The sequence below is a fragment of the Sinocyclocheilus anshuiensis genome, unplaced genomic scaffold (genome assembly GCF_001515605.1).
Source record: "Sinocyclocheilus anshuiensis isolate Anshui unplaced genomic scaffold, SAMN03320099.WGS_v1.1 scaffold628, whole genome shotgun sequence".
Classification (NCBI taxonomy): domain Eukaryota; kingdom Metazoa; phylum Chordata; class Actinopteri; order Cypriniformes; family Cyprinidae; genus Sinocyclocheilus; species Sinocyclocheilus anshuiensis.
The window spans coordinates 1,194,683-1,222,604 of record NW_015555750.1 but is presented as its reverse complement, the minus strand read 5'-3'; the positions used below and the strand labels follow the sequence as shown (position 1 = coordinate 1,222,604).

The 27,922-nt window shown below is 36.1% G+C and overlaps 1 protein-coding gene across 6 annotated transcripts; it reads right to left on the bottom strand.

Annotated features, from left to right (window-relative positions):
* Nucleotides 1–86: 86 nt before the first annotated feature.
* On the bottom strand, nucleotides 87–27,658 carry LOC107673675 (DDB1- and CUL4-associated factor 6-like). Of its 6 annotated transcripts, none has more exons than XM_016467379.1 (21): nucleotides 27,164–27,658; nucleotides 23,769–23,830; nucleotides 20,225–20,317; nucleotides 19,425–19,610; nucleotides 19,166–19,279; nucleotides 17,694–17,829; nucleotides 17,197–17,408; nucleotides 12,782–12,875; nucleotides 11,758–11,874; nucleotides 9,888–10,256; nucleotides 8,407–8,583; nucleotides 6,663–6,722; nucleotides 4,993–5,245; nucleotides 3,575–3,684; nucleotides 3,151–3,487; nucleotides 2,943–2,984; nucleotides 1,849–1,987; nucleotides 1,546–1,702; nucleotides 1,347–1,435; nucleotides 940–1,045; nucleotides 87–705 (listed from the first exon to the last, which is right to left on the bottom strand). In XM_016467379.1, exons 1-21 carry the CDS (start codon nucleotides 27,249–27,251, stop codon nucleotides 644–646), a joined length of 3,003 nt encoding a protein of 1,000 aa, XP_016322865.1. In that variant the 5' UTR covers nucleotides 27,252–27,658; the 3' UTR covers nucleotides 87–643. The 6 variants fall into 6 exon arrangements, with proteins under 6 accessions (XP_016322865.1, XP_016322866.1, XP_016322867.1 ...); XM_016467380.1 differs by having other exon boundaries at nucleotides 3,175–3,487; XM_016467381.1 differs by lacking the exon at nucleotides 2,943–2,984.
* Between the last annotated feature and the right edge of the window lie 264 nt (nucleotides 27,659–27,922).

The window sequence follows — 27,922 nt, the reverse complement described above, 5'->3', positions numbered from 1 at the left end:
CTGATAGGAGAGAGAAACACGACCTGCCAACTAATGCTAGAGCCATTTGGCTAGAGCAGTGGGTTTTATGTATAGACGAAGTCAAAAACGGTTCTCATTTTAATAAACTTTTACAAACATTCTGCAGTATAACAATGTATAATGGCTGGTTTGGATAATGAAATATTGCAAGTAGTACCTGTAATTGGGGTTAGGCAGAAGATCCCTGTGCAATGCAATATTTAGTAATGACAAAAAAAGAGCCAACACTGGTAAAGACTAAGAGAACATGTTTTCTGCAAACTCATGTTTGACATGCATAATTCCTGGTATACAAACATCAGAATTCTTCATTTGAGGCTACAATAAAGTTTCACACTTAAACCGTTCCAAGCTCAACTGTTTAACAACTTAATATTGCACTTAAATACTCTCAAGCGCCAGCCGTTTAGTCACATCTTTCAATTTCTTACGTATCATCTTGTTTGCATGAACTCCCCAGATGCAGTTTACTCTCGTATAGAGTAATTAGTACGAAAAGTCTCATTACAAAAATAATGGCAAAAACTGAACTAACAAGGAAATACTCTATTTTGTAACTTGTACAAATCTCAAATGCTCAAGTGCACTGTAGCAAAAAAAACATTAATTTGTAGCAGAAGGGCTACTGTTGTTCATCCTCGTTCTCTTGTCCAGAGCCTTCCGAACGATCACCCTCCACACGGTCTGAGGATAAAAGAAGGGATCATTTAGACACCTGTTCAAGGTAGTAAAACCAAATGCTAGAGTAAGTATCCAGTGACAAATGCTGGTCAGTTAAAAAAAAGAAGTGTAAATATCATTGATAAATATGATATAACTTAAAAGATAATTAGACAAAATTTCTTTTCAATTTGGACTCTTGGATCTTACTGTATGTATACAGTCAGTGAGTTAAAAAAGGGACATGAGGAAGTTCACCTGTTCTGATGTGATTTAATGATGCCAGCATTCGGAGCATGAAGGAAGCAGGGACGGTGATGGTGTTCCTCGTCTCTTCCAGCATTAACTCATTACGAGCAATCACCTACAGCACACACACAACTCAGGAAATTAAATCCACAAGTTTGCCAACACTTTACTCCTGTCGCAACGGCATAGATATACCAATACAGCTGCCTCAAAATGCCTCTATTTTATGTATTTTCCTCTATAAAAGCAGACAGTTCCTAAAACCACAGTACTTGGAGCTCTAGTGCCATCTAGTGGGGATTTAATTACATCTCAAAACAACGTGTTACTGTATGCATTAAAAATACCCATTTTAAAGTCTGAAGAATCAAAACAGGACATTCTTCACAGAATTAAGCAGAAAACATTGTCCATACCTCTTCAGCAAGGACTCTGTTAAATGACGGTGACTGTTCTAAAGGCGACCACAGCTTGATGTCATAGTCAATTCCAGATGAAGCAAGAACTGTTAAAAAAAAAGAACACAACGTCAGACCAAATTAAGTGATCCAAATCATCTAAACCAAAATCTTTCATGGGTCTCTATCTATTGTTTTCAGGTATCTTTTTGCTCACTGGGGTCATAAGGGTGAGGCTGTAGGCAGTTGACCACATGGTTGTCGGCCTCCAGCAGCATCAGGTGCTCTCCTGTGTGTCTGTCCCAGATGAAGATATGGCCACAATCCGAGCCGCTCATCACAAAGTTATTCCCCCAGAAACACGACTCTTTAATCTACATGCACAGTCAGGTCATTAAAGTGAAACATCTGGTAATGTTTTATTACATAATTGTTTATATGTTATATTAGAACTAATAAGAAGTGACAGAAAGCTGCTTTTTGTGTACAATATGCATGAGACAATAAACAGACAGCGTACCATGGTCCTGGAGTTGCGGTGGCCCTTGTACATCATCTTGACAGAGGGTCTGCTGATATTCTGAGTCTCACTCTCTTCCATCTCTCTCCGCTCTTTTCTCCTGCGGAACAGCTCCTGGATCCGAGCCGCGGCGGAGCGTCTGTGAAAAACAGAGCATGCAGAGCAATGCTCATGAAAAATCATTTATGCACTACAACTTTAAAACACATTACAGCTCAACATAATATTAGTCCAGGATGGTCAAATTTTCACAAGCTTAAATAGTTTTACAAAGTCTTACAACATTGTGTGAGATAATATTTGATCTGAATATATTTTTTTGCAGACAATGTAGATGGGGCTTCACCTATCATGACATAACAGTAACAGCATTAACTTTTATGTGCCTGTTAAATTCATACAATGATGTGTTTTTGATATTTCATTTAATAGCTGATAATTCATGGAATTACATTGTGACTTATAGCTGTATTTGGTAACAGTCGCTTTAAGAGAACAAATTTTTTATTGAGTGAATCTGATGAATCACTGATGTCTATAGAGAACCGTGGAAGCTCAGTTTTTTTTACATTATCTGTAAGAATTGTTTTTAAAGAAATTAATACTTTTTGTTCAGTAAGGATGCATTAAATTGATCAAAACAGACATTAAAGACATTTATAATGTTATAAAATATTTTTATTTCAAATAAATGCTGTTATTTTAAACTCTCTATTCAAAGAATACTGAAAAAATGCATCATGGGTTCCACAAAAATACCAAGCAGCACAACTATTTTCAACTTTTTTTTTTTTTTTGTGAAATCTGAATAAATTTTTGAACTCCAAACAATTATACCTAAGGTAACTTGTAAATTCATGCATGAAATTAGTTTACTTGGTTAGTAACTAACCAAACGGTCATTATGCAAACATTTTGCACACTCTCAGGCAGAAATAAAGTTAACATGAACTACTAAATCACACACAATATATAATTGATAGCATATTTTACACAGCCACACAAAATGAATACCAGGTTAATGAAAAGTTAATCAAATCTGCACCCCTTGCAATTAGATTATATAAGTGGCTACCTCAGAAACATTACAGTACCTTATCATCCTATCACCTACAGCTGATCCTCTGTAATTAAATCTAATGAGAAGAGTAGCATTTTACTTATGACTGTCCAAAAGATAAACACTGTTTAGCATAAACTCATGTTGTCATGTTTTATGGGACTTCCCGCCTGTCATTTCATTTGCCCACACATTGTGACGATTTGCATCATTAAACATCTTGACATAACGAGAGTCCATACCTCTGTCCCTGCCCTCCTCTGTACCTGGCTGAAGGGATAAGGATGGGGTCGTCGTCACTGTCATCTGAGTCCTGATTGCGGGATGGTTGAGTCGAACCCTGGCCGCCCGTTCCAGCGGTCTCGCTCCTCCTGCACTGCTCGGTCAGCTCCGCCGAACCAGCAGCCTGGAGCTCCTCTGATGGAGCTCTGGGACGAGCCGTGTCTTCGGTTGGCAGCCCCTCTGGTGGTGCCGCCGGTGGCGTGCTGTTTTGAGAGCTGATGGAGGCCTTTTCCGTGCCACCGTCTGCAATTTTGCCCCCATTGGGTGTGGGTTGACTCTCTGAGGATGAGCTCGAACCTGTTTATGAGAGAAAAGTTCAGAACCTCCAAAAATAAGCTACACAACGCAAATTCTGTAGCAATGGGCATGTGGTTGTCGACTCACTTTGCTCCGAGGTTTGACCTGTGGGCTCCTCCTCTCTGGTCTGGCTCTCACCCACCTCCCCAGGCTTATGTCCGCCACTGCTGCCTTTGGCACTGGACATTGAACTGCTCCTGTGCATAGTCAAAAAAAAAAAGGGTTAGTGATTTGTTCTTACAAAAAAATGCATTCTTAAAAATAATATACTCACAATTAAATAAAGAAGGAATCCAAAGAGAATTTCAGACAATCGTTTGCAATTCACAGGAATGGGTCTTGTTTTTATATCCACAAACTTGATGTCTGACATGTCCAAGTATTATTTATATACTATTATAGTATTTATTAATATTTTGAATTATAATATTATAATTATAATTATGTTATTACTATATTATAATAATATAATATATTATAATGTTTATATTTTCAGTTTTAGTTTTAGTCATTTTGTAATGTGCTTTTGTCATTTTTATTCATTTATGTTTTGATATTTCTTTTTAGCTTTCTTTTGACTTTACGTATTTTATTTCAGTCAGTGTTATTTAAGTATTATTTATATACTATTATAGTATTTATTAATATTTTGAATTATAATATTATAATTATAATTATGTTATTACTATATTATAATAATATAATATATTATAATGTTTATATTTTCAGTTTTAGTTTTAGTCATTTTGTAATGTGCTTTTGTCATTTTTATTCATTTATGTTTTGATATTTCTTTTTAGCTTTCTTTTGACTTTAATTTTGGTGATTTTAGTATTAGTTGCAAAGGCAATATATATTATTTTCATTTATTTATTTATTTTTATTTTGTTTCAGCTTTATTTCAATAAATGCAAATTAATTTTGCTTTTTTTCCTTTTAGTTAACATTAACAATATTTCCATTTACCATTTATTCTTCAGTTTAAAAAATTTTAATACTTCAACTTCAACTTATTTTATTTAATTGCCAAGACAACATTCCAAATAAAATAAAATTCTTAAGCAAATAAAAAAATGTATTTAAAATGTATTTCAACTAATATTAGTTTTATTTCAGCTTTCTTTCAATTAATGAAAATGGCTTTTAATTATAGTTTTTTGTCAACAACAACACTGTTTATTTCTCAGAGAAAACATGAAAAATGTATACTTCAAATGCAGAAACTTACGTACACAAAACTTCATTTTGGGTTAAACACAACTAAAAATAATTTCATTTTAGTTTTTATTAATGGATTCAAAATAATATACTGTGAATTTGTGAGCCTTTATGAGTGATTCATTAAAAGAACCAGTTCTTTAGGGTCATTTGCTTGTGAATCGGATCACACTAGTTGTAGTGCCTAGTGCTCAGGGCCTCCGGGAATTGAGTTTGAGACCAACGCTTTAGAGGCTTGTGGGAGTGATTTGTGTGCTGAGGTCAAGGCTGATTCTCTGGTCACTCACCACTCATCTGTGAAGTCCAGTTTGATGGTGCTAGTGGTGGTGCCTTCAGTGCTGTAGTGCAGACTAAGGATGGGTTCTGCTGTGCCAGTCCGCCCAGGTCCTGGAGGAGTGCTGCTGCTCCCGCGGCTGTTGCCGGGGCTGGTGCCAAGTGAAGGCGCTGATGTGGATGGCACAGTTTCTGTAGTGTCTGGGGAAGCTTCACTGACTCCTGCACCTTCTCCTGGCTTCTCCAGACTCCTGGCTTCTGCACCTCCTGGAAGGAAGGGATGTAAAACTGAGCTTTTAGTAAGAGTGTTTTCCTTAGGAACATTATATTTGTCACAACTGCAGTTAATCATAGAAGCAGCTTTTCTGAAATATTAGAATGTAATTATCATGCACCAGTATTGCAGTATTGGTAGTACTGAGAAATACTTTGTTTCAGAATGGCACAGGTGGCAGCTTCAGATGCTCAGATTTCACTGAGAAATATATATATATATATATATATATATATATATTTAATGTTTACAATAACAGTTAATATTTTAAATAAAGGAGCATAACAGCATATTCATTTTTCTGTGCTACTGAGAATCAAGCAGTTTCACTGTTATATATATTGTGGCAAACAGTGCCTAGTGTAGACAAAAAAGGAGAAAAAAGAATATGTATAAAAAATTTGATTATAGTTTTGTTAAAGTTCAACCATTGCAAGCAGTTAACCCAAAGCAAAGAGAATTAGCACAATGCAAGTGAAAGTAATAAGAGGATTTAAGGTTTCTTGTTCTGAAGGGGAAAAAGTACAGGCACCAGTATGGACATGGAGAAAAGATGACTGCCGTAAAGAAATATCTCCAAAATGGGTGTTTCTTTGGTTTTCAGGAAACATTCCATATTCCAAAGCAGAATAGCAAAGTCATTTTAAAGGAGTCATATCATACTCTTTTTATAAATGTTAATCAAGGACCATAAAACATTTTGTTATAAACAATTTCATTTATAATTAAAAAAACAAAACAACAACAACAAATGCAAAAACTTAAAGTCTGTGTTTCAAATCAGCGTATTAGAATGATTTCTAAAGGATCATGTGACACTGGAGTAAGAGACTGGAGTAATGACTGCTGAAAATTCAGCTGTCACCACAAAAATAAATGAAAATTACATATAAAAATAAAATTACATTTTAGAGTATATTAAAACAGAAAAGTTATTTGAGTTGTAATAATATTTCACAATATTACTGTTTTTATTTTACTGTTTTGGCCTTGGTGAGCACATAACATAATAAATGCATACGTTAAAAGGTCAATAAAAAATGTGATATGACCCCTTTAAGCTAAATATCGATGTTGCAAGCCCACATCAGTCTCATAGAGGGTGAACTCATTAAGTAGAGAGTAAGGGGAAAAATGTCCCTTAGTTCAGGACATTATTTGAAAGATGAGCTTGATATGAACTCGGCCCCACAGGAGGGGAGAAAAAGTATGTCCATTGACTGAAAATGATTGACAGAAAGCCTCTGTATCTTTCTGAAGTTTCTCTGTTTACCCAGAGGCACATCTGCAGAGTCTTCTTAAGATGACTGAGGACAAGAGCCGCTTCAGTCAGAAATGTACAGAGCTCAGACGCAAAGGACTGAACGAAAATGAGCAAAAGGAGAAGAAAAAAAAGAGGAAAGGACGCACCCTGCTCCTCATCCAGAGTCATGGATCCAAGCTGTTTGTTTACCACAGATGAGGGAGAATCTGAAACAAAAATAAGACGTACTGAACAACTGAAACAACAACAGAGCCAGCACAAACATTTAAGTGCAGAACTAAATCCTCAGGAAACACACTGCAGCACAGGCAGGGGGAAAAAAACGAAACCTTCCCACAACAAACTGAAAAGCCACAAACTCTGTAAAGACGAGTCTAGGAGGCTTAATTCTGAGTTAAAAACACAAAGCCAAGGGTTACAGATTGAGTAAGCTGTTCCTTAAAAAACGTGAAATGACATCCAGGAGGTGAGTATTCACTATAAGTATTCACTATAAGGCAGAATAAACAAGTCATACAGCAATCTGTAGTTCAGGAGTTCAAACTGATGGTGGTAGAAAAGTTTATTCAGATGCCAGACCTACACCTGACAGTGCCTTGAAGCGACAAAGCAACCAGAAGTCATTCATTTCTGGAAAGAGTTTGCGAATAACCAGCAAGATGTGATGGCAGGATGTTGCTGAACTAATAATGCAATGCTTTAAGCACAGAAAATACACTGCGTACACTTGGGCTATGGAATAAAATGAACTTTTACTGAAGTGCCTGCTTCATAGACAACAAATCCGTTTAGTTTTCCTCTAACCATTTCATAGATGTCTAAAATAAGTGAACAGATCACACTCGCTGATAGCATTAAGAAGTATTTTGCGGAATATTGCAAAGGGAAGTGCAACAAGAGAAGGTATGAAAAGAACAAGATAAACGTGGATCAATATTCAAGGTTTAAATTGGAGACTAAAAAACTGCCAACATCAAACAGTACAAACCAACTTTATATGTAATTATGCGATTGCATTTCAGGTGAATCAATCAACAGATGGCAGTATATGCATATGTTTGACATCTGAGCTCTGTTCCAAGATCTAGTAAGCTGCCTCACTTACTACTGACTACACAGGCAGCTACCTTCTAAAGCCCTGTCCTAAATCAAGGTGCATTTGATGTGGACGCTTGTCGATAAAGTCAATTTATCCAAATAGTCGGTGTATGATTCAGAAGGGTTCGAAAGTAAGATTTTTTTTCCCCTTAAAACCTTTATTTACTAAGGACACATTAAATTGATAAAAAGTGACAGTAACATTTTTTGCAGTGTTACCAAAATTCTACTTCAAATAAATGCTGTCCTTTTGAATAAATGTATCACATTTTCCACCAAAAATATTAAGCAGCACAACTGTTTTCAACGCTGATAATAATAATGTTTCTTTACCAAAATCTGCATATTAGAATGATTTCTAAAGTATCATGTGACACTGAAGACTAGAGTAATGGCTGCTGAAAATTCAGTACAGGAATAAATTACATATGTTAAATAGCGATAATATTTCATAATAATATACGTGTAATACTGTCTAATATTTTGGCCAAGGCAAAGTACAATACATGGCATGACTTTGGGCAGCTTTTGAGTCAGGTGTGTATCTGTGATGTCTAAAAATGTCACCTAGGTGGGCAGCTCACTAGGTTTTGGAGCAGAGCTCTGCTGTTGGTGAATGTGAGCATGAATGACCAGCGGTTAGATGTGTGTGCGTCTGTGTGGAAGAGGGGAAGAGGAACACACTCCATAGCCAGAGGTGCAGCAGCAAACCAGGACAGCCATGAAACAGGCAGCCAGAGGGGTCAGGAGGTTAAAGGAGAGCGGGGATGCAGGCTGGGAAGAGATGGTAACCTGCAGGGGGGCCTGCGTCAGCAGCAGCAGCAGCCTGTTGGGCTGAGCTCTCTGTGCTGGAGGTCACGGGTACAGAAGGGACTGAGCGTCTGCCCTGTCCTGGGGGGTCAGACAAGAGAAGCAGCCTCTGCAAACGTCTACACACTAAACTTACCGGCAGCCTGCGAGGACCATATTCTGACAGTGTGGGGTCAGAGGGAGAGAGAAGAGCAGGATGGGAAAATTGATGGGATGGGGGAAAAGAAGAGAGGCAAATCATAGATAAGGAGGAATGCTGGATAAAAGAGCAAATTAAAGATTGAAGCTGTAGGCTGAGTGATGTCAGACAAGACTGTAGGGTTTCATCACCCGTCATAAAAAAAGCGTGCATTACACTCACACGTCCACACATGTTCTAAGGGCAGGAACAGAAACGCACACATAAAAATGCCTGCAATGGCATGATGAGCAAAAAGGAGGGATTTATCATTCAATAAAAAAGAAGACAAAAGACACTACATGTAACATCCTGCTTCTGTTTATGTGATTGTTGATGCAGGCCCTAACAGCACACAATGTTCAAAAAATAAACCCCACCTAAAGACAACAAATCAGTCAACACATAGGTCTTAAAAAAAGAAAATACATAGAGTTGGATGGTTGGGAGATGTAAAACAAGCAGACATGATAAATGGACCAATTATAAAAAATGGAATTTGAAAGTTTATTATAAGCACATCGTCTTTATGGAGCAGAGATACAATGACTGCATTTACATGCACAAGACAATTCTGATTACTATTGGAATATGATCACATGATCTGAATTAAGCCACTACTAAAATAATACTTAAAATTAAATAATTGTGTTATATTTAAATATATTTTAAAATGTAATTTATTCCTATGATGGCAAAACTGAAGCAGCCATTACTTCCGTCTTCAGTGTCACATGCTCCTTCAGAAATCATTCTAATATGCTGATTTGGTGATCAGGAAACATTTCTTATTATTATTGTCTTATAATTGTTGAAGAATTTTCAGCAGTCATTACTCCAGTCTTCAGTGTCACATGATCCTTCAGAAATCATTCTGATATGCTGATTTAACACTCAAGAAACATTTATTTTTATTAATGTTGAAAGCAGCCATGCTGCTTAATATTTTTGTGGAAACCATGATACTTTATTCAGTACTTTATTTTTTGTAACAACGCAAATGTTTTTATTGTCACTGTCATCAATTTAAAAATTATCCTTGCTGAATAAAAGTATTCATTTCTTTTAAACAAAATCTTACTGACCTCAAACTTTTGAACAGTAGTACATGTGGACAAAACCCCTTTTTATAATAGCTGTAAAGCATGTAAATATCTATTTTTAAAATAGATTAAATATAATATATGGACTTTAAATGGAACATTATGTGCATGTAAACATGGCCATTGTCTCATATTAAAGATGAATGCACTCTTCAGTGTTTTGCCAATTGTGACAGACTTACCAGATAAAGCTGCCTCTCTAGATGGGGTGGGTGTGGCTGAAGGAGTGGGTGTGGCCGAGGGAGTGGGCGTAACTTCATCCTGGCTCTTCTGCTCTGTGTCTGGAGATGAGAGGACAGAGGAGGAAGCAGCGCTCTCCATGGAGGACGAGCTGGAGGGGGCAGGAGCTGTCACAGTAGACGAGGAGCCTGAGGAGGAGATAGACTTGGGGAGAGGCTCTGTAGGTGCAGGAGGAGCAGCAGGTGTAGGTGGAGGATCAGAGGAGGGTGTCTCCACCTCCATCGCACCTTCAGTTGAGACCTCAGTGGGCTCCTGTGCCTGAGTGTGTGTTTCTGAGGTTGCAGATGTTCCCTCTGGTTGAGCGGCCGTACCTGGAGACAAATCATCAAACCTTGAGCTTAACATTTAAGAGTAAATTCATGGAGTTTTTTTTTTTTTAATAGAAGATATTTAATTCCATGATTTACACTCTTTCATGTGATACATGCTTCAATGCACCATCCAGTGGTTGATGTTTATTGACAAAGAGGATCAAAGTTGAAATTGCCTCCATAGAGTTCAATGCATTGTGCAGTGCCAATGTAAGTCACATGGAAGAGCTTTTAAGGCCCCTGTATACTTCAAGCTAAATAGAAGAATGATCTGGTGTGATGTCATTGCAAAACAAAATCAGGTCCAAAGAAAGTTTGTTTGGATTTCGAAACAGCTTGCCAAAGCAAAGTTTCCAGAAAAGTTCGTTAACCTTCAAACTACCATTGGTTCATGAAAATGTTTTATATTATAACAATACGTAGGTGTGCTCTGGGGTTCTGCCTTCTTTGACAGACTGAATGGAGAGCTGCTTTATTGTAAAGTGTTGAAGTTGTAATTCTAACTGAAAGCAACACTGGCACAGTTTTTCATATTTAATGCAGTAAAACTGCTTGCTTTAAAGCAATCTATAATAAGTTACATAAATAAACGTGACTTTACGTGACTTGACTGGAATGCCGAATTACAGAGCTTGTGCAAACATATCCATATCACTATGACCAGATGCTATTTAGTTATTGAGAGATCGGTATTGTATGTTATGTTTGTCGGTATGTTTGCAAACAGCATACTATGGAAGCCCGTTTCTGCCACTGAATAAAATTTAAAAAAATGGTAATTGCCAGTTTTTATCTCACAATTCTGACTTTTTTCCTTGCAACTGCAAGTTTACATCTCGCAATTCTGACGTTTTTTCTCAGAACTGTCCTAATACAAACTCACAATTCTGACTCAGAATTGTGAGATAATAAATTCACAATTGCGAGTTACAAAGTCAAGAATTGCAAGATATAAAAAGACTGATGTTCACAATTCTGACTTTTTTTCTCAGAATTGCGAGATATAAACTCTGAAAAAGAAATATAAATATAAATTCTGAGAAAGGAAGTCAGAATTGCGAGTAAATCTTACAATTCTGAGTTTTTTCTCGCAATTACGATACTGACTTTATAACTTGCAACTGCAAATTCATATCACGCAATTCTGAGAAAAAAGTCAGAATTGCAAGTTTATATCTCGCAATTCTCACTTTATAACTCTCAACTGCAAATTTATATCTCACAATTCTGATAAAAAAAAGTCAGAATTGCGAGATGTAAACTCGCAATTGCAAGAAAAAAAGTCAGAATTGTAAGATAAAGTCGCAATTAACTTTTTTTTTCTTTTTTTTTTTCAGTGGTGCAAATGGTCTTCCATAGTATACTGCTTACATATATGGAAATTCTTTCTATCCCAAATCAAAGAACAAAAAAGAACTTTGAAAAGATATATAAAAGAATATATCAGTATATTCATAGTGTGTATATTCAGTACATTCAGTGTGGACCAAGGCTGTTTTACCTCTGGGTCGAGTTTGAGGGCGTGCTCTGCTGCTCTGGGCCTCACTGGCCTCTTCAAACCAGCGTGACAACATGTCCGACATCCTCTGCATGAGCGATACATTTGGACTCTGTTCTCCTGCAAAGACAACAAACTTCTTCATGATCAATATCAAACCAAATCAGAACCTAAATCATTCCACTCACAGAAAGCAGATGCACTGGAAGCCTGCGGTTTACATCAAGAGCAAGCTGCAATATGCCAGGAAGTAGTGAAGTAAAGCAGTCTTTGGACTAAATCCCTGTGAAAAACTAACAATCTCCCCTTAGACAAACTAAGCTGTTGATATTCAAAGTCAGAGGTACTGAGGGAGATTAAAGATGTATTGAGAGACACTAGAGACCTCAGGCCTCAGATCGTTAAAAACATGGAGGAGAATGCCAGTGCGGACAACAGCTCTGTTCATGGAGGAGACAGCTGGAGCTGAAGTGGATGTGCAAATGAGTTGTGGTAAACAACTATGGTAGACAATGTCTTGATACTTTAACATTTTAATACAGTTTTAAAGTAAAACAGACCTTTTTGACGGGGTGTGGCTAAGTAGAAAGTGCTAATAAATAAAATAAAATAAAACAAAAATTTTGGATTAACTATGAAATGCTGCTAATAGGAATAATAAACAGTGTGGGATGGGTTACACTTTTCAGGTCTTACAGAATTTATTAGTAATGGAGTTTAGCTAGACTAGGAAGTGCTGATTATCATATAAAATAAGCTGCTTTATACAACATCTGTTAGTCCCAAAAAATACAAAAATGTAATAAATGTAAAAAACAAAATCGATCAATGATTTGTGATTTCTGACAAGTACAAGAACACACATATCTGTGGATCTATTCCTGGTGCATTAATCTGAAGTCACCAAATAAGTGCGTTTGTAAACAGAGCCCTCAGTGTTTATTCGCCTGTGTATATGTACTATCCGTGCTGCTATGTGTTCAGTATTTGTGACACCAGCATTTGGACCTGCGTGTTCTCATCTTACCGTCACGCTCCCTCTCGCTCTCAGGCCGAGCGCGCGGTCCTGTGTCCGACCAGTCGCCTCTCAGACGCAAGCGCTTGACCGGGGGCTGCCTCAGCTGTGGGAAGACACATCAACAAGCTGTCAGTCACAGTCAAAGCCTCTCACACGCCCTAAAAGTAACACTCTCTACCCCGAGACTTGACATCACTTTAGAATCATCTTGCCCGGCACGTTTGCAGGAAGTATGACCAACAAACATTTTAATCAGGGCAGATCTCATAATGGTACAATGCAAAGTGAAACAGAATTGCCATCATGGATTGAAACCAGAGGCGTGTTACAGAGGGTTCACCAATTCTTACATTGTTTGATAAAAAGTAATTTTTGAACAATTAAAATAAGCATTAGACAAAAATTAAGTTCACTTCAACAAAAGCTTACAATAAGAAGTTAAAGTTCAAGTAAATGTATCTATCTCTTTGTGCCGCCCAAGTTAAAATGGCTTTAGCTTCATAAAGTAATGTAATGTAATGAATGTATTTTTAAAGTCAGTGAAGTCCAAACAACATTGCACCCCATTGATTTTCCTTGTGTGTACATTTTTCAAAATATGTTCTTGTGTTCCACTGAAGAAGGAAAGTAAATAATGCGTTTAGTTTTTATTTTGGGCTGAACTATCCCTTTAAAAAGCAAAACTCAATTTGACACAATATGTATCAAGTGGTTTCCGTATCCAACGAGGGGTCATTGGTCTGAAAAAAAGTGAAAGACCTTGGGTTGTTGATGGGATAAACTATTGAGGCCACTTTGCCACGTGCCTCGCTCTCACACTTTTACCATCTCAGTCAGTCAGGACACTCTATTTTGGGTGCTAGGGTGCATTAACAAGACAAGCACCGGCTCTAACACAGCCACATTAGACCAAACAAAGCACATCAGAGACCAATGCGTTCATTCTAAAAATAATCTAATAATGAGCACTGCAGCTTCTCTCCACTTCACATGGAGGGATAAAATGAGCTATTCTTTTTTTACTTGGTTAAGAGGCTGGAAAGGACACATGCCTGTTAAGGTGCTTGTGGTTTAAATCAAAGCGCCATTTATTTTAAGTAAAACCTGCAGTACCCAGATTGGCTCTTTAAAAAAAAAATGTTATATTTAAAATGTAGATTTGAATCCTTGATCGATTTAACCAGTAGTTGTAGTACATTACTTCACAATATCTCCTCAGCAGGGCCTTTGGAACATTTTTTTGTTCCAAAAGAACAAATGGATGGGCCACATTCTAATGAATAGGCTATACTATAGAGGTCCTAAGAGAGCCCCTCTCTAATATCTCTGCTGCCTACAATGAGTTTGAATGTCATACATACAAGTAAACCATACTAAGTCCTCAACAATTTCACATTGCTCTAGCTCCACATTCACTGATTGCAAAAGAGTGGAGTAAAACCTTGGTGTTGTAACAAAGATTTATTGAAGTCAACAGGAGCTCCTTCACTCTCGCTGGCAGTCACTGTGCACTGGGTGCCTATTTCTGTCTCAGCTGTGGAGCTCTGCATGTGTCTGCACCTCTATTTGGAAAGGAATCTGATCGCGGGGGATCTGGACACAGCTGATCACACCGCATAACAGCTGAAGGGACTGAAGCGGTGACCCAGCAAATTTCACCACTATAGTCCCAATACAGAAGGAAGATGTAGACTGGCAGTTTAGTTTAAGGAGCCTACTGTTTAAGTATAAATGCAAAACAAAAATAGACATATTTTTGATGTTTGACCAAATAAATGATCATAAGCGAAATAAACTTATTTTTTTTAAGAATCTGCATGGGTGTTATGCTTCTGGTGGATTGGCTGTGATTGTCTTCACTGGTATCAAAAATGTGACACATTGTGACAGATAATTGTTGCTGGAAACGTGTTGCATCATGCCTGGTTAGTACACGAGTAACAATCACAAAGCCTGTCTAACTTCCTTTGCTTTTTCTTTCCCTTAAAGTTGCAGTCAGTCATACATTTCCTCATTAAAAAGGTTTTACACATAAAATAAATGAATTGTACTTGGAAAATGTATTTAGGTTCATGTAATCATGCCGTGTTACTGTACAATTTCACTCAATGAATACATTTGTTACATCATCAATATGGTATTAAGATATAAAATTCACTATTGCATATTTTTATTCCCTGGCCAGAATCAGTCTTAACATGGAAATATCTCTCAGCAGTGCAGCAAGCAGTGATCCACATCCTAAACCATAGCATCAATGTCATTTGATCCATCCTCTCTGACATCCTCTACAAAACTAATTTCAAACTGCACCACTGAAGCACAGTACTGCTGAGGATTATACAGAGTGCATGAGACATGAGCGCAGGGAACTTCAAAAGTCCTTTATTTCGATTTTGCTTTAGGCATGAACAGACTAACGCACACTTGCCCCCAGACCAGTCGCTCTTGACTTTCAGATGTCTGGCTCCATTTCCATTAGGGCTGCAGAAATGATGGAATTCAATTTGAAAATAGGATATGGTCTTATGCGATTAATAAACCACAAAAGGTTGCAATTTCATTACATGATACATAGTCTGAATACTTCAGAGTGAACAAGCAGCACTCTGGTGTCTGTAGTCAAGCTCAGAGGATGCATGGGTCTCATGCTTTCACATACTAGTACAGTTCACTTTAAAATAGTGCTTGTTTACCATGAAGATTCACATTTTAAAATTTGCTGAGAATTTAGTCACCCTCAGCCCATCCAAGATGGAGATGAGTTTGTTTCTTCATCAGAACAGATTTGGAGAAATTTAGCATTACATCACTCACTCACTAATGGATCCTCTGCAGTGAATGGGTGCCGTCAGAATGAGAGTTCAAACAGCTGATTAAACAATCACAATAATCCACAAGCAATCCACACGACTCTAGTCCATCAATTAACATCTTAACGTTTAAATAAATAAAAAAATTTAAAAAACAGCTCTAAACAAATAGACAACAGGGACAACAGGGAATGGACTTTTTCACTGGAAGAAGCATTATTATGGATTATGGACTGGCATTTTAAACTAAAGCAATGGATTAATGATGGATTTGTTTATTACAAACCCACAGTTTTTTGCCTCACAAGACTATACTGATGGACTGGAGTCGTTTGACTTACTAGTGGATTATTGTGATGTTTTTATCAGCTGTTTGGACATTCTGATGGCGCCCATTCACTGCAGACGATCCATTGGTGAGCAAGTGATGTAATGCAAAATTTCTCCTTCTATTGATTCAGTGAAGAAACAAATTCATCTACATTTTGAATGGCCTAAAGGAGAGTACATTTTCAGCAAATTGTCATTTTTGGGTGAACTGTTCCTTTAATTCAGCATGAAAACATTTGATTTGCAAAATTCAAAGTCAATGCATCTATAACAAACCTCAGGTTACCCATGTTGTGCTTAAATGTGACCCAGGACCACAAAACCAGTCATAAGGGTCAATTTTTCGAAATTGAGATTTATACATCATCTGAAAGCTGAATAAATAAGCTTTCCATTGATGTATGATTTGTTAGGATAGGACAATATTTTTGGCTGAGATACAACTATTTGAAAATCTGGAATCTGAGGGTGCAAAAAAAATCTAAATATTGAGAAAATCGCCTTTAAAGTTGTCCAAATTAAGCTCTTAGCATTAATGTATTTTTGGCTATTGCTACAAATATACACCAGCGACTTAATACTGGTTTTGTGGTCCAGGGTCACAAATATTGAAATGCTTGGTATTTTTAACGTGACACTGATATCACAAGAATTTCTGTGGCAAGAGCTGTTGCAGTCTTGTCAAGTGCTGTGTTGCAGATTTTTTCCTTTTTGTTCTGCTCTCACAATGTGAAAATGACAAGAGACACTGTATTCTTGTGATCTTGTCCTCTGATTTAATGAATTTCCCATGAATTATTCTACTGGCCTACACTTGAATTCTCTCGTTTCTCAACACAAATCCTCACTCACATCTTTCTCTTTGTCTATATTTTCACAAGGTGCTTTAAATCTTAAATCTTTATTTTCTCCACTTTTCTTCACTTCTAATCGCTATTAGCATCCTGTACTAATGGAATGTTTCTGAAGTAGGGAAATGCAATAAACCAGATACTGTATTTTTTTTTTAAAGATTTAGTATAGCCATTTTTGCCTTTATTATGATAGGACAGATCAGACAGGTCCTCGAGTCGGGATTCGAACTCGGGACGCCTGTAGCGTAACGGCACTGTAAATCCTTTGAACTATTTTTATCTAAATGATGTAAAGCAAATGCTCAATGTTTTTAAAAAAATAATTTCGGTCAATGCAACCTCTGCTCTGACAACAAATTACCTCGGGTACACACTATAAGCTCTACTGTAAAAATGGCCAGTGAACATCCTCCTGATATCTGCTTACCTCCTCTCGCCGCTCTTCAGAAGGGCCCTTGAGCTCCCTGGCCTGGTCATCTCTGGGGTCAAACAGGTAGATGTAGTCAGAGGAGTAACTGACCAGCACTTCTTGTCCATCTTCACTGTAACACAGAGAGGTGACGCGGCAGGATTTGGTGGACAGGTGGGCTGGGACAAAACGTACACACATGCCGGTCGTCCCTCTGCCCATGTAGTTACCTAGTGAAACAGAAAAAACTTTTTAGGAAAAATGAAAAAAAGTCGTTTAAAAATTTGGGCTTCTTTCTAGTTTAAAGGAGGAACAGAATGCTTCATAGAGTTCTGAGTGTTTAAGACCTCTCATTGCAGTAATCGAAACAGAAAGGACACAGATCCATATCTGACTCCAAATGCTAAATATAAAAGATCATTAAATCACGTGACATATATTTGACATATATCCTCCATGAACCTGATACACAGAAGAACAAAAGGCTGAAATGCTGAACATGAATCATTTCTCACCCGTAGCTCTTGTTCCCAGCATTCTTCTGTCATAGATCCTCACTGAGCTATCTGAACAGCCCACAGCAAGATAGTAGGGGACCGGGGGGCAAATGGATATTGAGGTAGCGGCTCTCCGGCAATTAATCAAAATGTCCTGAAAAAGGGACAGCAGAGAAAAAGAGAAAGTGGGGAATGACATGGAGAGCAAAAGAGGAATAAACATGTGAATAGTAACTTATGAATCAGGAAATCTTTAAATAAACATTGTTGAATCAAACACAAAAGTCAAATAGAAAGAACAGTGCTGTTTTTTTAGATACACGATTGATTAAGAGTATCATTTGGAATATAATCAATAATGTACACTAATGTTCAAAAGGGTAATCATTTTTAAGAAGTCTCTTGTGCTTGCCAAGGCTGCATTTGTTTGATCTAAAATATAGTAAAAACTATTTAAATATAATAATTTAAAACAACTGTTTTCTGTTTTAATAAATATTGAAATGTAATTTATTTCTTTGATGGCAAAGCTGAATTTTAATCAGCCATTACTCCAGTTTTCTGAGTTATACTATTCTTCAGAAATCAATCTAATATGATTTCTGGTGCTCAAGAAACATTTATTATTATCACTGTTGAAAACAGTTGTGCTGCTCAATAATTTTGTGGAAACTGATATATTTTCTCAGGATTGTTTGATGAAAGTTCAAAAGAACAGCATTTATTTGAAACATACATCTTCGTAACATATATATACATATAAACCATTTATACTATGACTTTCGATCAATTGAATGCATCCTTGATAAATGAGAGTATTCATTTTTCTTTCAAAAAAGGTATATAAATGTTACTGCATCAGATCAGTAATGGTATAACTTTTCCACGACATTCTAATTTATTGAGATGCACCTGTATATACCGTTATAAGTATAAAAAAAAAATTCTAGGTTCTCAAGGACCCCTTGCAGTATCTTCACAAATAATAAAGGTTAAAAACCTTGCCATTAGATAACAAAATATCCAACCAAATCACATTTATTTTATTATTCATTTATTATGAATTGGTTCAAAATCCTGCTTCACATGTATTGTGTATTTTAAACCTATTCAACAGCCGAAGCCCTGCCACTGGCAGAACCCAAGCAGAGATCCAAACAGCACTTACAAGCAGTGTGCTTGTTGTCTCTGCCTCACACAAAAATGCCTTCTGATAGCAACAGAAAGCAACTGTGCCCTCAGGCTAACAGCGTCCTCACCGCACATACTCTGTGGGTTGAAAAATCAAGGTCGGATGCTGCTTCCTCAAAAATGCATCAGTGTTATTCACCAGCTGTAATGGTGAGACTGAAGGGTGTGGGAGGGGAGCCTGATCTCAGATCAGTACAGCAGCTCCTCCCCAGAGCACTACCAAAAAGAAACATGCTGAGCTTTTGGGTATACAGTGTTTGATGATGTATGGATCTACTACACATTCAAAACCTTCTTACATCTTTACAGTCCTCTTTTGTGCAGCTCGTCTTCATCCGCAAGTCAAACCACCTCACTGTACCATCTTCTCCACAGGACAAGAAGGTATATGGGTCATTTGGCACCGTCATTATCTGTAGACAGAAACAGAAAGACATCAACCTCCACCTCACCACATGTCAACTGCAAACAAAGACAGGTATGACACTGAGAAACATTACCAATCCCTCTTTGTGGCTTTTATTTCCTTCTCACTGCACTCTTCACATAACATCGTACCTCATAAGCAGTGCCATAGTGGCAGGTGAACTGGCACTGCCTGTTGATTTCTTGGCTCTTCTCTGTGTGTGTGTAGAAAATGATGCCATCTCCTGAGCAGGACACAATCTGTTGATCATTAGTGTGGGGCATGAACTTTGCGCTGAAGATGTTGGCCCGGTGTCCTGAACGAATATTCATTTTGACCTAAAGACAAAAGTACAGCATATTAATTTAACTTAACTGAACAAAAAAAAACAACAATAGGCCACTGATTTGCACAGGGTTGGTTTAATCAAGCTTTTACATTTTAGAATGATCGAAATTCAATGCATCAACATTTTTTGATTCTTTTCTATAAATTTCTGGCAGATATTGATGGATACAGATGACAATCATTTTCATGTTATGGCCTATAACCTATAAATGGATTATATGAAAAATTCTGTATTCTATAGAATTTATTTTAAATGGTATTTTATCTAAATAAAATAACAAAATAAAGCACTATAAACTTCAAATCAATATTTTAAAAAGTGACAGCATGAAATGATACATTTAAGTTATTTAATTATGACTTAGTTCTTAAAGATTAACTGTAAATGAGTATTAGACGACAGCAGAGGTCACCTATACATGTATGTAAATTAGACTAAATCATATCCACCGATACCGATAATTAAAAAATTCAAATATATACCAATAACAATATGCATGCCAGAGATTAAAAATAATCCAATATTTTAAGACAATGCCAACATTAGCACACATTACTAAAGTGAAATACAGTTTAATTTATAGCAATTGTGCTGTTATCTTACCTTTCTGTTGTAAGGGTTTGTGATAACCAAGTTAGTGTCATCGGAACCTGATAAGATGTATTCTCCTGTCTCATTCCAGGATATGGTGTTAACCTTTAAAGAAACATAAATACCAGCTAATATAAAAAACAGTGTTGATTACCCCTAAAACAAAATGCTAATTCCTTCTGTTCAATAAACTGTGCCATAATTTAGTATATCTCCATCAATTCCTTTAAAGAAATAGCTCACCAGAATGTAACACTCTGTCATCATAAATACAAAAACCCATAAAATTTCTTTCTTGGAACACAAAAGGAGATATTTGGAAGAACTATTATTTTGTGTTCCACAGAAGTAATTTCTATTTGTTGACATCATTAACAGAGCACCACTGGTAGGGCTTTGTTTTTGACAAAAATGTCCCGATTCGATTCTATTCAATTCAATATCGATTATTCTGGATATGTATCAGGTACAGTAGGCTACATGCCAAATTTTCTCAAGGAAAAAAAACCTCTCAACTAATACTGTAAAATATACATAAAATCAGTTGGTACTACATTACTATAATATTGAAGGTTAAAATGAGCTGATTTATATACAAACACTTAAATTACACTCAATTAAGTTTTTATAATAATAAAGTTACAATTATATAATTATATTTCTACTCCAATTCGTTTAAACATTTAAATGGTGGCTGTCATAAAAACATGGTGGATTTATTAAAACATTGAATAGCAGTAAAAACTGTAATTAATATATTATATGGTGCATATATTTAGCAAAATGCTCCTCTCTAGAGTACATTTCTCTACCTGACTAACGAGTTTATGGTCACCAAATATGTTTTTTCTGAGGTAAATGTGACGTTACGTGATTTAATGTTTACAAGCTGTTACACTGACATCTTTCCACGGTTGAAACACTAATTGAGCAATTACATGATACAGGATACGAATTTCGGTACGTTTTAGTCTTTCTTTTATCTCCGGATTTAAGAATCGATATTGTTTCGTAAAAATGAGAATCGATTAAAATCGAGAAATCTATATTTTTTACCCAGCCCTAACTACTGATATAATCATTATTTTAACCATAACATAAAATCCTGCTTTGAGGTTTTAGAGCTGAAATGGACTGAGGTAGTGTGTGCTGCCTGTGCCTTTAAGAGCAAGCGATCAATATTTCATTAACTCAAGGCTGATACACGCTTCCCCTCCTCTTTCTAGAGCAGCTCAAACCTCATCACACAGGGTCCATTTCCTCTGACCTCTGCCTTTCTAAAATAACATCACTGGGAGAGATTAAGCATTTATTCCTCATTCTGCTCTTCCGCTACGGCTCTGCTTTGTGTAGTGGGGAGATGGAATAAGATTGTGTTAGATGTAGTAAGATGCATTGCAGGTTAAAATAACAAGTGTTGAAAGCAGCCTGAACTGTGTCATTAGTGAACGCGGGGAGTGTGCTTTAAATGAGACTAAAATGGAACCTGAAACGTTACCCCAAAGGCAGGTGATAAAAGACACCTATCTCTTCTTGCAGTTAAAAATGCACAGCAGGTTTTCTGTGCATTTGTCCTGATTTTTCACATCAACTGACAGAGTTCAAAAAGAGTGAAAGAGGTAGGCCATCTGATCAAACAGAATAAACAAACTGTTTATAAGCTGCATCTGTTAGCAATTTCCATAAATAGGAATAGCTTTTATAAAGCAATAAAGGCATGTTTTTTTAAGGATAGAATTAGATATGTATGTAAGGGCAGTTTATGGTCAAACACATATTTTTCTTTAATTTATGGGAATATAAATCAACATTTAGCCCCTACAAAGTGAAAGCTAGATTTAGAACACTAGCTAACAATATCTAGATGCTACATCTGCAACCTTTTACTTGCAACCCAATTACACATTGTGTCATTTATTTTTTAGTTGTTTATGTTCATATACAAGTCTGTTTAAAAAGATAACTCAAAAATGAAAATTCTGTCATCATTTACCCACCCTTCATTTGTACAAACCTGCATGAGCTTCTATTCTGTTGGGCACAAAAGAAGATATTTTAAAGAATGCTGGTAACCAAACATGGTTTGATGGTAGCCATTGACTTTCATAGTATAGAAAAATGGAAGTCAATGGCTATCGTCAATTGTTTTGTTACCAACATTCTTCAAAATATCGTATTTTGTGCTCAACAGAAGAAAGACAACTCGTTCAGGTTTGGAACAACTTTTATGTGTACCAATTTACCAAAGCTGCATTTATTTGAGCAAGAATTAAGTAAAAACAGTAATATTGTGAAATTTTGTTAGAATTTAAAATGTAATTTTAAAATAAATAAAATAGAGAAAGGATTTTTCTCAGATTTTTCTAATATGCCGTTTTGCTGCTCAAGAAACATTCTTAGAAACTGTGATTTTTTTTTTCTACATCTTGATAAACAGAAATTTCAAAATTCTGGCATTTATTTGAAAAAATATATATATTATGTAACATTATAAAAATCTTTAATGTCACTTTAATGTGCATTTTTTCCTGAACAAAAGTATTAATTAATTTCTTTTAAAAAAATCTTACTGACCCTAAACTTTTTGAATGATAGTGATAGTTTATCAGAATACATAATACATTCAAAGATACAGCCAGATGGTGTAATTATGGCATCTACCAGCAGGGGCTTTACAAAGGTCATGTGTTGTTAGGCCTGTCACGATAACAACTTTTTGTTGTGCGATATATTGCCCCAGAAATAATTGCGATAAGCGATATTATTGTCATTTTATGCCACTGAATATATAATCATAACAGCATAATAATGCAAGAAGGCCTACACACTTCCAAATGACGACAAACTTTTAATTTTTAAGAATATTTAGTACACTCTAAAAATGCTGGGTTAAATTTAACCCAGCATTTTTTTAGAGTGTATTGATTATTGCGACAGGCCTATGTGTTGTATCTGCTTATTGTGATCAGTCCTTGGTAGACCATATTAAAGTGCTGCAATTTTTTTCCTGCTGTGTTTCTACCCATCTTTAGGTCACAAATGCTCACAAAGGTTACTTAACTATTACTACCATACTCAGTATGAAGGACATTACCAGACAATAGCAAAATACCAAATCATTTTCACTGACACAAACAAACTGAAACCTGTTCCAGTCTGTTAAAGTCTGTTAACGGTTATATTGGAGTGTTTATTTGTAAAGCTTGAAATTAAAGTAGAGTATATGGGTTTGTCGGATGTCCCAGCAGTAAAGAACTGACAAAATAACGTCACCGATGGCTGCCTGGCGCCTATCAGCCTTTGAGTTTAAAATCACTGACAGATAAAGAACAGGAGCCACTGGTAAGTGGGTAGAAAGAGACGCACACACAACACTCACACAAAATAGAAGCACAGGTGATTCCCCTGAGACAATATAACCCAGACAGGCACATTCTCCTACAGGCACATTTATCAAGGAAAAAAATTAGCCAACAAAAAAAGACTGCTGGGGGGCAAGAGCATCAGACACAACTAGAGACTTCTTACAGGTGAAACAAAAACTTGAAAGACTTACGCATCCATCGTGCACTTTGAGAACAGCATCGAGTTTCAGTCGTTGCACAAACTCTCTTCTGCCTATAGAGAAAAAAAAATTATACATTTTACTGTGGCAGTTTTCACGTCCAAGGTCATTTGGATTGTCTATTAATTTACATAGAATAAGAACAGTATTTAACCTGTCCCATATTCAATTCAGTTCTTTAAAACTGTCATCTCTGTCCCACTGGCATCACCAAATATATAACTGCACAACTGACTGTTTCCAAACAGGTTTCTCCCCATCTTCTAGTAGGATGTTTTTTTTAAAGAAATGAATACTTTTTATTTAACAAGAAAATTTAGATTAAATTATAATTCATAATAAATTATATTCAATTCAATTTCTTCTAATTCTTACAAAAAAAAAACGATTGCAAATATTGTAAAATTCCTTAAAAAAGGTATCACAGCTTCTACATAAATATTAAGCAGCGCAACTGTTTTCAAAATTGATAATAATAACAATAAGCACCAAATCAGGATATTAGAATGATTTCTGAAGGATCATGTGACACTGAAGACTGGAATAATGGATGCCGAAAATTCAGCTTTGCATTTTGCATTGAATAAATTACATTTTAAAATATATTAAATTAAAATTCATATTTGAAATTCTGATCAAATTTCACAATATTTATGTTTTCATTGTATTTTCGATCAAATAAAAAGCTGAGCTGAGCTGAGCTTAGCTATACAATATTTAAACAAGTTTATATGAATAATAGGCACAAATAGAAGTTTGAAAGCTCATTTATGGTGTAAATGAAGAAACCATAAAACTATATTATGTGGCTGAGAAGGCTGGAATGATTGTTAATGGCTGCTGATTTCTTCATTGCTTTGGAGAACTGCCACAACACTATTACATTACCTCCTGCATTTGCTGAGTCGCTGTACATAGATGGAAAACACCCTGTCATTCACTGTTGTAATAATGTCAACCACCCTGATTTGGTTCTTGTTTTGTTTTTTGCTTGTCTAATCTCTTATAAATTACCTCAGATTTATTTGACATGCAAATACTGTGATTTAGAACCCAACAATATTGGTGCTTTACAATTACAATACCAAGTCACATTCAATGCTGTTTGCATTAAGAAACATTAATAGCATTTATGTTTCTATTCCTGACAAGCAGATATCTGTGTGTGGTTGGTAAAAGACAGATCTTTCCATGACTGTATTTTCAGCCTGTGTAATAAGGAGCTACAAATAGCAAGTGCCAAACTTAGGTCAACCATTTTCAATGGTGCGAGCCTGGAGAACAGCAGTAGCCTGAGATGATACTGCTCTATGCATTGATGAGAATGGTCTACCAACAGAAATTCATGCAAAAACTCAGGATTTTTAACTGGGTTAGAATTTGTGAACTAGAAGTTGTTAACATTTGTCCATTCACAAATGCATAAAACAGAGATACTCTGTGTTGTTTTTTTGGCTGATACCGTATGTGTTTCTAACCGTTAGCATTGGCAGGCTGTATAACATGAACGAGAGCCGAGCTAAATACGGAACACTCTGAACGATATGCTCTCATCACTATCTGAATGTGAGATCCAGGGTAAAACAGCTCACAGACACCAAATACTGAAGATACTGGCACAATCCATTAATCGCATAGAATTCCACATTTAATTCTTAGGCTACAGAGAAGAAATGAGCTAAACTGGTGTTATCTAAAATACATATTTAGGTCAGACTAGGTGGATTCTATTACATAAGCGTGCTTTGAAATCTGCCAAGACTGGCTGACACTTCTCTCGGGTCTCTTAGCTCAAGTGTTATGTTGCAGAGGGCTACATAACAGATCTACAAAGTCACCAGTAGGGTATAATTTGGTGATTTGCGTGAAAATTACTTTTAAAGATCAGATAATGTCAGATTCTCTTCACTGTCAAGCCATGAGCACAATTTCTATTTATTCTTATAAAGCATAATATTAAGACTATGGAGGCACATAGTAATACTGAGCGAAAATGCATCTCCTCTCCTAGATAAAGTGAAAATTCGGACATCACTATTCTATTTCAAACCCTCACAGGTACTTTTATGCTGTTTTTTAGAGCCTAGCAGCTTCTGTCTCTGTTCATTATCATTGTACAGAAAAGCACAGCATGGACATTCCAGTAAATAACTCATTTTGTGCTCTATACTGAAGAAAAGAAATACAGGTTTTGAACAATGTAAGAATCAGTAAATGACAGAATTTTATTTATTTATTTATTTTGTGTGTGTGTGTGTGTGTGTGTGTGTGTGTGAGAGAACTATTAACTTTTTTGGAAACATTTTACAATTCCGATATGGTAATATACTGAGGATCTCTATCAAAAAATAAATAAGAGCTAAAATATATATTTTATTTATTTAATTATTTATTTAATTAGAGACAATACACATTAATAATACACAAATATCTACGCAAAATGTGCCAGATTTAGCCAGGTAGCTAATTTTCATCTGCAGTCATGGTTCTACACAGCAATAAATCAAAGATATCTGCAAACCATATCTGTACTTAACACTGACAATCATTCTAGAACAACAGAACATGTTTTGTGTCATAAATCAAGTAAATTTTGTCATAAATATTTTTTCACTTTGTTGCCCTTAAGATCTGTGCAGACATTCAATGAATGCATACACCAATTTGTATACATACTGTAAAATGTAAAAACACAAACCTATTAATATCTCATGACAGGTAGATCCTTCTACTTTTAGATATTGCTACTTAAACTATATTGTTATTAATTGTCAGAGCGTTGTTTTTCAAAATCTTTTTTCTTGGCAATTTACAGTTCATTATAAATTAGAAGTGGTTCATTTTTATATGCCACATCATGTTTGCTTATATATTTTGGAACATAACCTTTTGAACAAAGGACTCGCGAAGGATTGATAGCATTAAACAATATTAACATTTGTGAAATTTTATGTGGGGTCTATTTCCCATTTGAAATAATATCCAACTGAGCATATTTAATAAGATATGCATCATTTGCATATTTTAAAAGTTTAAATAGGTAAAATCACAAGGCAGAAAAGCAAGGAGAATACTGTAGCCAATTCAACTGTAGTACTTCCCCTTAAATCTAAAAATCAACACAATGCTATTTAATTCAGAGCTCCTCCCAGACAAATCAGCTGGACATTTGAGTTTTTTTCTGCATTAAAATGTAACCAATAACACCGATAACATGTCGTTCTGAAAACAGATCAGCATCAGAGTAACAGGTCAGATGATCTTTAACCAGTGTCCCTGTCCTGTGTACAAGCTCAGATGACAGCTGTCACCTAGAAAGTCTTAGTCAACAAGTCTCCCAGCTTTTTTTCAAGAGCAACGGTGTGATATTGGTCGTAGATCCTTACCTAAATAATTTGTCCTGACCGCATATGGATCTGTGCATCCAATGGTGCGTTTTCGTACATCCCAAATGAGGTTGCCAGAGCAGGACATGGTTTTTAAACCTCTAATGTTGAGACATGCATGGATGAAAAGGGGAGAACAGACGCTTTTCTTATGTGTTTGTCTTCCTTCAGTGGCGTTTGATTGTTATTGTTTCCCTTTACAGCGCCTAATAGTCAGTCGCTATAAGTTAATCGACAACTGATACTGGATGAATGAGAAAATATTACTCCTCGATATCGACACCCCCGCGGCGATCAGTTTCCGTTTTGTGCATGATTGCTTTGAGGTGTAGTAAAAATATTGCGCTTCTTGTTTGGCTATCCGCTTTAGCCTCTGCTGCTCTGGTACGTCAAATCCATCTCGAGCCCAAAGCCAATGGAAGGAAGAGACGCGCAGTATGTTGACTGTAATGTGTGGGTCGCTCTGGAGAGCGTCAAGTGTGCGCACAAGTTACGCCGATTCGCGAATCACCGACTGCATTCAAATCTCAACACAATTTTTTTGTTTCACCTACAGTATTTGTACACTAAAATATTAAAAACGATAGTTTAAATCTATTGGTTGAAAAGATTGTGTAACTGATGTGCGAAAGAAAAACGCCCATGGTAAATTACCAGTAATAATTCTTTATTTAAAAAAATGGATACAGAAATAAAAATACAGTTTTAAAATATTTAGACAAAACACGTTTTGCAAATATAAAAGCAATTCAGTATATT